The 13282-nt window shown below is 41.9% G+C and overlaps 1 protein-coding gene across 1 annotated transcript in view; it reads right to left on the bottom strand.

Annotated features, from left to right (window-relative positions):
• Positions 1 to 9229, bottom strand: part of ssh2a (slingshot protein phosphatase 2a) — a 30873-nt gene extending 21644 nt beyond the window's left edge. Inside the window, exons 1-2 of the mRNA XM_019885853.1 lie at positions 9025 to 9229; positions 5672 to 5715 (exon numbers count right to left, since the gene is read on the bottom strand). Coding sequence (XP_019741412.1) covers positions 5672 to 5715; positions 9025 to 9087 — 107 coding nt within the window. The 5' untranslated portion in view covers positions 9088 to 9229. The remainder of the gene's footprint in view (positions 1 to 5671; positions 5716 to 9024) is intronic.
• Between the last annotated feature and the right edge of the window lie 4053 nt (positions 9230 to 13282).

The following is a 13282-nucleotide window of genomic DNA, read 5'->3' as shown; positions in this document are numbered from 1 at the left end:
CACAAACGACACAAACATGCCAGCACCTGCTCTGCTTTCGCCACGCTTCACCACACATCGACTCACCTTCCTCTGTACAACTGTTGCATCACAAAGTCATTTAGCTAGTGTCCTCTCCTGTTAGCACACAACCCAAACACAGCTGCTCTGATGCTTTAGTCATGAGGTTCAATTTAGAGTGGTCAAATTAACTGGCCTTTGGTGGGAACCTGGATTGCGGGCTGGTAACATGAGAGGGAGGTTGTTTGTTGTTGAGCAGAGCTCTGGAGAAGTTACACAACTGGACTCTGAGCAAAGGAACAGACACATGGAGGTCAAAGATGAGCTGAAGTTTGAACTCAATTAGGTCACGTTATAAAGGGCCACAGGAGATCCTTCATTCAGGACTAGGCCAAAAGTGTTGAACTCATTTTTGTCGTGGGCCACTTTGGAGCGACCTCTTCCCTCGGAGGGCCGTTATGACAGGGAAACCGAATAAATGTTTCTCAGCGTATTAAAACTTGTACACGCTAAACTGACGGATTACTAGTTTTGAAACCACTCAGGTCAACTAGTTATTTGTTGTTGAGCAATTGTTCTTCAAATGAGGCGAACAAAATTATTGCAAAAAGTAAACGTTATTTATTCCACGTGACAACTTGACATTTCGGTACAGATTTTAGGAAGGATCATGGAAGTTGACAACCATGATTTGCTTTTGAGGGCCACATAAAATGTCATGGTGGGCCAGATCTGGCCCCCGGGCCTTGACTTTAACACCCGTGGACTAGGTTATATGGACAAAATGTCATGGCGGGCCAGATCTGGCCCCCGGGCCTTGACTTTGACACCTGTGGACTAGGTTATATGGATATGACTTGGCGACCAGTCTCATAGTTTGCGCCGTTGCTTCTCCATTCCAACAGGCATCAATCAAGTGGGGCGGGATCAAGACAACCGTGTGAGACACCAACTGCCCACTCGAGGTGTGTGGGGTTCTGCCACAGATTTGACTGGTTTTACGGGATCAAGACAACCGTGTGAGACACCAACTGCCCGCTCGAAGTGTGTGGGGTTCTGCCACAGATTTGACGAGTGGCCGAGCATCGGGCACTGGTTTTGCAATCACAGCTTTTTTTTGACAAATTATGTGATGGGCTCGTATTCACAATTCAAACAATCTTATTTATTTTCATCACAAACTCTGGCATTTCAACTGTGGAGTATTGTCTTTATATAGCCTCTGTAAATATAAACGGTTTGCTTAGCTTAATAACATGAATGAAGCACTTTCCCCAAGGCACTGGTTTTGCAATCACAGCCGTGCAACGTGGCAACATCGCAGATTATATACACATACACGTATTAGTGGCTTCACCCACAGGTAGTATCGAACAAATCATGTGATGGGCTCGTATTCACAATTCAAACAATCTTATTTATTTTCATCACAAACTCTGGCATTTCAACTGTGGAGTATTGTCTTCATATAGCCTCTGTAAATATAAACGGTTTGCTTTGCTTAATAACATGAAGCACTTTCCCCAACCCTTTTTTAATTTCCTGTCCAGGATTAGTGTGGAAAGAGGAAATACTGAAATACAGATTGTAGATAAAACAAATACATTGTGACGTTTGCGCCGTCCACAGCATGCGTGTTAAAAGACTCATTATAAGTTCCAGGATTCAAACTTTGAGTGCGTCAAGCCGTCACATTGATGCCGACAAGCAGAGCAGGTTACGTTGGTAAAAAATGTCGAGACTTTGATTTGAACAAAATGAACACACACACACACACACACACACACACACACACACACACACACACACACACACACACACACACACACCCTGACTAGAGATGTTCCAACTCTTCATGCCACACCATTTCCAAGCAATTGCAACTGAGATATAGTCTACCAAGAAAGGTGGCACAATAGTTTCCACCCACACTTTTCAAACACATTCTATCTAGACACAAGCAAAACACAGAATTAGAAGCAGTTTTGTTTTTCATTCATTTTGTAAACCCAAATGTTTTCTCAATTTCGGGTTTAGTTATTTCATGACTTTCCATTGACTAAAATAACCTTGGTACTGTACTGTACTTCCTGTTGATGGTTTCCTTACTACTCAAACCGTTCTTCATGCGTGTAGGATTTCTGTTGTGGTAACGAGAAGCACAGTTGAAGACTATGACATTTCTGAGTGTCATGAAGGTGTTGGGGATTCTGTGTCTTGCTCATGGGCACCTTGGTAATGCTCATATTGTAAACTTGGCTCCTCCATAGCAAGCAAAGCCATTTTTATACGCTGCACATTCTGGTCAATTTGATTAGTGTCCCTTGAAAAACATAAAAGGATCCATAACCTCGCTGCTTTACCATTTGGCTCACTTTATCCCTCATCTTTGTATCTGCAGAGAATCAAACGCAATGGATTGGGTTAGTCAAACACACGTTTTCATCTTGCCTTTTGACTGCTGTGTCCTGCCACAATATCCTGTAGCTGCTGGGAAGAAGCAGCCCTTTTGTTTGATTGCAACAGCGGGACTGCAGTCATTAGTTTTGCAGTTGGACCAAATGTTTCAAAAAACAATATGTCTGACAATGTTCATAAGAGAAATATCTCCTGCAGTAGTCGTGCTATACCGGCGTGTGTAATGCAAAGTAGTGAGTGAGGCGCAGCATAATTGCATCCACTCTCAGTTTCTGGGGCCCGTCCACAATACACGAGCCGTTACAGCTTCTTGGATCCATACGCAGGGTGGTCAACCAAGTTAATTGGACCACGGCTGTTATGTCATACACATTAGGGGTCACTCAAGAAGGACCCTGGCTCCAATCGGCATGTTAGTACCTTAAGCATTGCTGAACAAATGGTGAAAGCGGACGTTGATGATGCATATGGGAATACGTGCAGAGTTTGTCAGTGGGTATGACTTCACCAACTGTTGCAACGTTCAAGTATTACCTAACAGATAATGGGGAACATACGTGTTTTTAGGTACCATTGGGGTGTGTCTTGAAGGTTCATAGGCATGATGTCACCATGTTTAAAAACAGGATATACTGTAACACACTTGCATACTTGACATCGGGATCACATTGAAAACTGTGCACACAGCAGACCGCAATAAAACCCTTTTTTTTTTTTTTTAATTCCAAACTTGCCATTATTTTCAGTGCAATTCATCACTGTCTCTGCAGTTTCTGACTTTTCCCCAATAACAGACAGAACGTTTGGCTCAGCAAGAATTCACTCGTAATTCGTTGCACCACAGTGTCCTACTTCTTTCAAGCAGATTGAGACTCGGTGCTTAAAGTTCAGAAACAACATTATTTAAATTATTTGTGAAAATATTTTCTTGGATTTGCTTGTAACATTTTTTTCAGAGGACAGTTTAAGAAGAAGAAAGAAACGCCAACCCAAAATGCTTTTTTTCCCCCTCGTTATCCATAACCACAAATGTAATTACAACAATGGCAGCTGTTTTTCGGTTTGCAGCGGCAATTGAATCCAAAGTATTATGTGCATTGACTAGTACACTGGTAACCAACATTTACTAGACCAGGCCAGTTGACTTCTGATACTCGTGGGAGTGCGAAAGGGTCCAAAATGCACATAAATGAAACATGAGAGGGAATCTCAACTAGAGGGTGAAGAAGAAAGAATAAAATGGAAATTACGCAGATGGTACAGAGAGCTGTTTTGACTTTGAGAATGTTCCATTTGTTATGTTTGGGATCTATCGACAAATGCCTTACATTGTTTTAACAAGTGGAAGAGACGAAAAGCCTCTTGAACATTGCATTCCAGGAATTGCTCAGTACAAAAGCTACAGTTGTCTTCATATCGTGTTTTTGCATATATTATCGATTGTTACATCGTATATTGTTAATGTAGCAGAGGAACATAAAGTGATCACTGTGAGACGGCTCAGTTCCAACCACGAGAGACCGGTTGAACATTGTAGCGGAGGCAGAGGACTGAATTTGACCTTTGATTTCAGTTAGCTCCGCCATCATGTGTCTGATCTACCGTAAGTCAAAAATCAATTGGTTTCTTGTTTTAATGGTGAACTACGATCAAACTCTAAATGACATAGATAATTTAAACAATTGTTACATCGTATATTGTTAATGTAGCAGAGGAACACAAAGTAATCACTGTGAGACGGCTCAGTTCCAAACACGAGAGACTGGTTGAACATTGTCGCGGAGGCTGAATTTGACCTTTGATTTCAGTTAGCTCCACCATCATGTGTCTGATCTAAGTCAAAAATCAATCGGTTTCTCGTTTTAATGATGAACTACGATCAAATTCTAAATGACATCGATAATTTAAACAACACGTAGAATGTTCCAGAGAATCTCTACATTCCCCTCCTTTTTCCACAGCTGCATAAATTGAACTACTAATGCGGTCAATAACAGAAATTAATTGAGTAGAAGCTGTATATATCGACTGATTCAAGGTGCAGTCTCCATAGAGCGTGACCTTCAAAATCGTTGCACTATGTACATTGCCGACAATTCAACGGCATCAGGAACAAGCGTAAAACATACAGATTTGTGTTTGACTCTTTTTCTCACACATTGTCAGTTCATGTGCTGTTGAGGCCAGCAGCTCAGCATTGTGACTAGACCACAGTCCACCAAACTAAGGGCAACAAGATTTCTTAATACAATCAAAAAGCTTGTTGACTGTTGTTATAAAGGAAAGGTGACAAGACCAAGTAGTAAACATGACCCTGTCCCAGCATTTGGAATGAGTTGCTGGCATCAAATTCAAAACTGAATGCCTGTTTGCCACAAAAAAAAAAAAAAGGATCAGTTTGAATGTTAAATATCTTGTTTTGTAGTGTATTAAATTGAATCCAAAAGGTATTTGTACATCACTGTCTTCTGTTTTTATTTACATTTTACACAACATGCCAACTTCTTTGAAATTGGGATTTATAATTTTTACATCAATGACAATAAGTAATTCAATGATTTTCCGATCCGCTTTATCCTCACAAGGGTCACGGGGGTAGCTGGAGCCTATCCCAGCCGTCTTCGGGCAGTAGGCGGGGGACACCCTGAACCGGTTGCCAGCCAATCGCAGGGCACACACAGACGAACAACCATCCACGCTCACACCTAGGGACAATTTAGAACGTTCAATCAGCCTGCCACGCATGTTTTTGGAATGTGGGAGGAAACCGGAGTACCCGGGGAAAACCCACCCACGCAGGCATGACAATAAGTATGCATGAAAGGGTTTTTTTTTTTTTTTTTTTTTTTTAAAGGGGGTACAAAAATAAAAAGTCTGTGTAACATGATATTTTTTTCGGATTTTCTTGTTATAAAAAATGGGAGTGAAAAGTGTATCTTTTGGTGTACGTGAAAAGCTATTGCAATCTCCATCAGAAAACCAGCATTCAGTTAGTCTTGAGCGTTGGTAGAATCAAATTCTCATGAATGAATTCAATCAAAATGAGTGTTGCACTAATATTACTTGGAGTATGTTCAAAGTTGAGTGATGGGAATGGGATGAACATTGCTGAAAAGAAAATGCAACTGTCCTAATATTGATCAGCAACCACCCCCTAGTGGCACAGCTCGCAAACTGCAGTATACACAAAAGAACAGATACCATGGGGAATGACGTAGGAGTGTGTGACTGACTAAACAGGATATGGTCTCACCTTCTGGGCTGGGAGCGACAGTCATCCTCACCACTGCCCGACTCCTAAAAGAAAAAAAAACAACAAAAATTTACATTTGATACCACCATCTGTTCACTTTGGCAGAGAGTTCAGAGAACACAGTGTATCAGGCAAGCCACGATGGCTGCTTATATCACATGCTGAGTCAGAGTCAATTAACCCTCCATTTGAAGTGGAAAAAAAAGTGATTTTTCATTTGTGATAGCAGGCACTCTCCTCAGAACAGACAGAAGGGGTAAAGCTTAAATAGACCCCATGCTTTTCAATCGCTCCTCACCCCTCCACCCCCACCGACAAAAAAAATGCAATTATCCTCCCCCAAAACAGGAACCAGTCCACCACAAACACAAACATTTTAATCCTGGTGGTAATCCCTCCCAAAATTCAGCAACTTTCTCTTCAGCATCAATCTGTCAGCCCTCGTGAATGCTTGGGCTAAGTCTACAGTGTGTACAACAATGCAGGAACTGCATTCAAGATGGAATTGAATGCTGATAAATAATGGTAATGGAGTTGTAAAATTGCTGCGGTTAGTTTGATCCACGACTCTCACTCCAAGCCGACAGATTTGATCAGCTGAATGGACAGCTGCCAGGCTGAGGGATATCCTCCGAATCAGCCATCCCATGGCCTCACTTTAATTTGACGCTGTGCAGTTCTATCACGTTGCAATTAACTCCAACTATACCAGTAGTACTGAGTACATTCTACCATTCAAAATGATCATTTTTTTCAGAGACTTTTTGGTATGCACAGGGCTCTGGACTAACTTTTTGCATTGGTGCACCTGACATTTTCTCTTTTGTGCAGCAGTGCAAAAGTTAGGTGTGCCCAAATTTTCCACTGCATCACGTTCAACACTGCAGTTTTTATAGATTGACTGCCTTTTCAAGCAAAATTAGTACAGGCCTTTTTTTCGTGATATTGACCGGTCAATGATTGACTCACAATCATCCTAAGATTTTTTTAAAATTTAGATCACAAATCCAAAAGACAGCTAACTTAAGTATTGTTGCTTGAAGTGCTCTGTGTCACTGTTGGTGAGGACGTTTGAACATATTGGGCTAACTTTCAAGAAGTTGTCAATCATTCTTAGCATCTTGTCATGCATCGCTATTTCCACTCTTCTTCTGATGAGATCACTTCGGCCTGTCACAAGAACACAGTTATTAGAACAATATATTTTCCCAAAAATTATCATGATAAGCAATATTGTTGATGTATTTTATTTTATTTTATTAACAAGTAAATATAACAGACTCAGGCTCGGGCACCCGCGGTCTCAAAAGTCACTAACCTTCCTCCCCCAAACCTCGAAAGGCTGGTTGCACCGAGGCAAGTTCTTACTTTTGGGAGTGTACGATTAAGAAATGTGGTTGCCTGGGCACCCAAATTGGTGTCGGTCTTGAGCCCTGTACAGTTGAGCTTGTGTTGCAAGTCACTGAACTGGGCAATTGGTCATAAAATGTCCTGACAGTGATCTTGCGATGCCATAATAAGCAATGAGGTTTAATGCACAAGCTCATCTCTATGGTTACCACAGCTGCATGCATGTGCAGGGGAGTGAGCCAATGAGAAGAAGGGATTTGGTTGGGCTGCTAGGCAGATTACTGCACACAAGGGTGGTGTCCTTGCTGTGTTGCATGTGAGTAACGTGAGCTGCGATGCCTGCGGGGTCAATAATTGGGAAGATGTGTCTACTGGCAGAACACCAGAAAAGTGGGAGGAAAGTATGAGGAATTGCACCACGCCTTTCTGGCAGTCATTTACTGCCCTTTTTTGATCGTGCTGGCACGTGAAAGAAAAACGCGACCAAAACAACAACAAAAAAAAAAAAAACCCTAAACGCGGCATTGTCCAGCGTTTGAACTGTCTATCCGTCACCTCACCATTCCGCTCATAACCGATCGAGAGAAGGAGCCTCAATCCTCAGTAATAATGTCTCTGCACAGTTGGAACATTTTACCGTCACGCACGTGTAAAGTGGTTATGGTCATGTGTTGCGCAATTCACATATGTTCCAGCAGCCCAAGCTTGCCTTTGTCACCGATGAACGAGACGCACACCTTGATGGGCTCAGTGAAACTTTGTCAGAGCCCCCCTGCCCCTGTACTTCAATCTAATTTTTTCCACAAAGTGAGTTATGAAGTAACACACCTACATCTTAGATCGTGTTAAGGGCTAAGGTTTTGGACAGTTGTTAGACTGGTTTGGCCGGCGCGTGCATGACTGATGTTGCTCAAGGTGGTCCAAGGAATGCTCAGGAAGTTTGGGTGAATACTCACGAATGGAAAGTTTGAGGAAACAGTGTCAGCTGCCTTACGAGACTAAATGACATGCTGAAGACAATACATCATATGGTATATTTCAAGTACAGGGTGGCAAATGAAGAATGATGGACCGGCAAAATTTACTGACGCGCCCACCTCTGTTTATTTTTAAGTGGTATATTTCGAAAGTTGCTAGTAGTTCATCAGTCAACGATGCGTACCAGACCATTCAAACAAAACAAAACTGAAACCAAGCTCTCTGCTCCACAAATGAACCACCTGCCCACCCCGGATAAAACTTTCTAGATCCGCCACTGGTTGGGGGTCCAGCCCATAACTAGACCATACCAGCCCTGACCCTGATGACACGCTGATATACAAACAGTATGGATGGATGATACTAGATTTTCAGGTCTAGTGCACTCCATCCAGAGGCAAGGCTCCTCAGCCCAAACGCACATATCCACTGCGTTTCCAGCATGAGCCAACACCGACCACATTAAGCTTACACGGCAATTTTATCTATGGAAGCCACGCCAACACAGCCCGTCTTAGTGTGCGTCAGCAGCTTTAAGGCCCCATTTCGGAGGCAGAGGAGATAAGAGGACCCTCGAAGGCTCTGACATGTCTGTCACACTAACCTCCTTTCAAGGCAGCTCTTTTATCCCCACTGTCACTTTGCCTAGTCGCCTGAAATTGAGGTTAAATGTAGCAGACGGGATGCTGACATGAAAACACTTGTCGAACGACTACCACATCGTTCAACAATTCTCCGTACAGAGTATCAATTATCCAAACACTGAAATAGTCACACGTCTTCCTGAATAGACTCAAGAGGAAGTAGGTTAGCAAAGTGCTAATGAAATAGCTAAATTACTGTACTATTTTTTTCAAAATCTGGTAGATTTAATAAGAAAACTGATAAAACGGACGGAGGACAACCTTGCGAAGCGTCTATTTTGATGCAAAGTTAGCGCTACATGTGCACGATCAGCAAGAAAAAAAACGAATGATAGAGACGAAGCGTTCAACCAGATGTCAAAACAGTTGACCGACACTCACCGACACACAGGGGCTAGAGGTAGTGCTCGGTGTCGGTGACCGCTGGACGGTGACCAGCGCCATCCCGCCTAAACCCGTCCTCGGTCACCTGGAAGCGTAAGAAGCCTGAATACCGGACATTTTCAGAAAATATAAACTACAGTTAGCGATCGAGGTTAAGTCTGGTCGCTGCTAGTACCCGGCGTAATAAAGTTAGACAGAGTGATTAGCGACATCCGGCAAAAGAGGTGTCTTTGTCAAACTGTGTTTTCACTGACTGATGTTTCAATGAAATCATCCGACTGTGATATTTTTTATGGAATTCATGAACGTTTTTATTTATGTAATCAATGTGTTCTATATCTAATGAAGTGCATACGAACGACTTCTTCGTTTTTATTTTACTGTGTATCCGTGTAGAGAAGGTAAACTTTTACTTTGAAAAAAAAATCCACCACCCTTTTCCACCGCTGTATACACCTCCAAGTGGCTTGATGTTTTTTTCTGGGCTCCGCAGCTGTTGTTGTGCGCATGCGTTGAAGTGGCCAGCTGTCAAAAAGGGCGTGAAGGCCGTGTGTTTAAACTTAAATTTAGGGACAAGTGTCTCCGCCCGAATCAATGAAGTAATAACATTTGTATAAGAACGGTGTTCAACCATAGGGTTGAAGTGTTTTTGCGTGACAGGAGACATGTAGGATCATGAATTATTCATGTATGGTCATGTCTGTTCTGTAACAGCAGCAGAAGATGTCCTGAGTCATACAATCTCCTGGGAAATGGTATGCGGGTGTGAGGTTATGTTAATGATTGTCAAAATCAAAGCTAAAACATATATACCGATTGTCATATGGACTCTATGCAGATGAACTGAGTGAAAATTGGCCGTTTAATTGGAAAAAAGACATTAAAACAGATGTGCTTGAAAAAAAAGGAGTGTCAGAATGATTGAGGATATTCCACATGCGTCATTATAATGAGTGCGAGAGCTCAAGCATAAAGGCCATCTTTGGCCTTCCTCACACTGGTGCACTCAGTATGCAAACCATGTGAGAGCCACATTCCGACTCTTTGGAAGACAAATGAGCGGCAAAATGAAGGTGACGATGGACGAGGGCTGGACGTAGATGCTTTGCACACTGTATGCTACTAAGAAGGCGCTCAGCAGGAATGAAAGTGTGCTGTAGAAAACAAGATTAGGATTAGAGCGCAGGTTAATTCTACTTCAGAACTTTATCGCGACACCACAGAAGGTATACACGAAATTAAATCTAAATCTAATTAAATCTCTGCTTGGCATTAGAGATTGCATCAGATTAAATGTGTGTGTCCCAGTAAGAAGGAGTGTGTTAATGCTTGTTGGTATATAAGTATAGTAAAAGAGAGCACAATGACTAGCACATATTTTTCAGACAAGTCTAGTGACACACCAAAGAATAAATGATGTAGTCAAACCCCTTGAAGGGTTTCAGACAACAAATTGTAAGCCCTGTTGTCAGTGTCACATCCTGATCTCTGATCTCATTTCTGCACGGAGCTTCAGTACTCCCCAGTGGTTAGCGTTGGACAAAACAGCTCGCTTGTATTGCAACAGCTTCTTTTTGTACCAATAGGGGGAGACGCAATCCCATTCTCATCATGTTTTGACTGAAAAGGTGATTGAAAATGTACACTACAAAACTTTCTCCTGATGATGTCTGACTGTCTGTCTGTTGTTTGATTTGGTGAGAACAAATTTTGAATATAGTTTTTAAAATCAGAGATGCAAGTAAACTTTTCAAGATATGTATATATATTTTTTTCCGAATCAGCTTCACACTAAGTCCATTTGTGAATAAATTGAGATGCAGTCATATGCACTCTGTGATATTTTTGTATTTTTGTTTGTTGGTGTAGATGTTGCTTGATGTGAGAGTGTGTATTAGCAGTTATGAGCGGTCAGGGGAGAATTTATCTTTTTTTAATGGTCATGTTATTCGAAAATATTGATTCAAAACTGCTTCAAACTGATATATGAGGCACAGTGACATGATATTGTATTTTTGTATAATATTGATGGGGTTGTAAAATTGTGATGTGATAGTGTTGCTATTAAAGAGTTGGATTAAGTCAAGTAAATTTGAAAGCCTAGGTATTAAATTAATGTCCCACTACTAAGAGGAGACCCACATCCTATCTCTGTCTCAACATTCTTCACTGTGTTTGTCCAGTCCAGTATAGATGAATACACATTGAACAGTATGTGTCATTGTGGTTAACTTCTTTTTACACCTGCAAGACATCGAGGAATTTCACATAAAATCGTCTGTTGGCTCAAAACCAATTTTATGATGACGAAATTTAGGGTAAGAGGTTTTGTACAACCTGGCGCGAGTTTGGACAGAGCAGACACATCTCAATCAAGCCATTTACACAAATGTATACCTATCAAAAATTTTATAATAATTGTATGTCAAAGTCCAAATTATTTTCTGCACTGTGCTGCCGATATGAATTACATTTGAAATGAAATGTTATACGTTGCCTTTTTTAACTTTTTCCCTGTAAAGCGAGGATGAAGTGTTGATCTGTTGCTTCTGTTTTTATTTGAAGAACAATGAAAGTATCCAAGAAACCAAGTGTGTGTATGTGTGTGTGTGTGTGTGTGTGTGTGTGTGTGTGTGTGTGTGTGTGTGTGTTTTGCAGAAGGCCTCTTCTGCAAAGATAAGATGGTATTCTCTCCTCTTGCAAAATGAGTTCATTAGAGAAGTGAAAGACGGCCGTTGCAGGGATTCAGTGTTTCTGTATGATAAAGGACTGGAGCAACCGATTGGAGGCGGGAAAAAAAAGATTTTCATTTCCTGTTCTTCAGAGACAGCGGCGGTATCAGAGCATCAGCAGAGTGCCTCGGCCGTGGAAAGAAATGGAGAGCGTCTGAGAGGACAGGCGGGGCAAGTTAGAGAGGTAAATGCCAGGGTTTTATATCCTCGCCCTAAAAAGTCCCCCTTCAGATAGAGACCGAGAGGAGTTGGACAGAATGAGTGAAAAGATATGTCAAACCGAACTGCTCTGTGGAAACAAGTCAATCAAAGTGAGCCACTTGGGTCATCTCGGCGCAGGAGGCCAAACCTAGCCAATCGAAATGGCAGAGGTTGAAAAGTGGCTCTACCATCATTAAGAAAGAAATGGACTATGAAATGGGGGGGGATGAAATGAACCGCAGGTCCTTGATAGACACCTGATAGCGAGGCAGGGTGGTAGGGAGATGCTGAGATGACAGGTACAGCTGAGGAGGACGGATACTCTGTCTCCGCTCCACTGTTTAATATAGATCTGCAGCGATTAGACGGGCCCGAGAACACAGGACCTGCCCGTCAGTCAGTGGAAGGGAGCTCAGAGGAAATTGCCACAATAAAAGGCATACAAATAGTAGAAACACACACAAACCTGTGCATTTATGTGTGTGTGTGTGTGTGTGTGTGTGTGTGTGTGTGTGTGTGTGTGTGTGTGTGTGTGTGTGTGTGTGTGAGTGTGTGTGGACACAATGAAAGTGTGAACCTTACGTTAAATCAGTACACACTAAGGCAGTAATGACCTCCTGTACTGAGCAAGCTTCTGATGTGCACAAAAGGCTTTGTTGTCAACTCCCAACACATGCGACAACACCGATACTAATCATACTTTTGCGGCACTTTCATTCTGTTTGTCTTCTGCATGTTAAACCAAAAATGTTTGCTAACACATTAGCTTGTGTCGAGAATTGAAAATCTTCAACCTTTATTCGCTTGCAAGAAACACTGAACACAAGCACAATGGTTGGTGATCCAAAATGCTATTATAATAGTGATATTAATTGTTATCTCTGTTCTGCGGTATACTGAATGCATGTTTTAGTGGGCAAGACAAGTACAGGTAGACCATTGACTTGTTTTTGACAACAGGCATGTACACAAATTCACATCACACCCTAGTGGTGCCCTTCTACACACACTTGGGGACAGAATTATCCCGACCCATGAAATTTTCATTTTTTCCGCCCCCTCAAAGTATTTCCTAAATTAGTCAGAGAGAACAATGCATTTTCAACACAGCTTTCCCAAGCATCCTACTTTCATTTTGGAAACTTAGATTTTTTTTTTTTTTGCACAGTTATTTCACACAAACAACAAAAATTACCAGTCAAAATTAGGAGCACAACCAGTGCTAATCGGCGAGCGTGTGTCCTTTTTGTTGGTTAGCAGCCTGCAATTTTTGTTATAGCGTTCCGCAAGTCTCACACATATCTCCTGAGCACTCCCAGCCC

This window comes from Hippocampus comes, unplaced genomic scaffold (genome assembly GCF_001891065.2).
Source record: "Hippocampus comes isolate QL1 unplaced genomic scaffold, H_comes_QL1_v1.1 scaffold29, whole genome shotgun sequence".
Classification (NCBI taxonomy): domain Eukaryota; kingdom Metazoa; phylum Chordata; class Actinopteri; order Syngnathiformes; family Syngnathidae; genus Hippocampus; species Hippocampus comes.
Note: the sequence above shows the minus strand (reverse complement) of the source record. Positions and strands in the feature narration are given on the sequence as shown.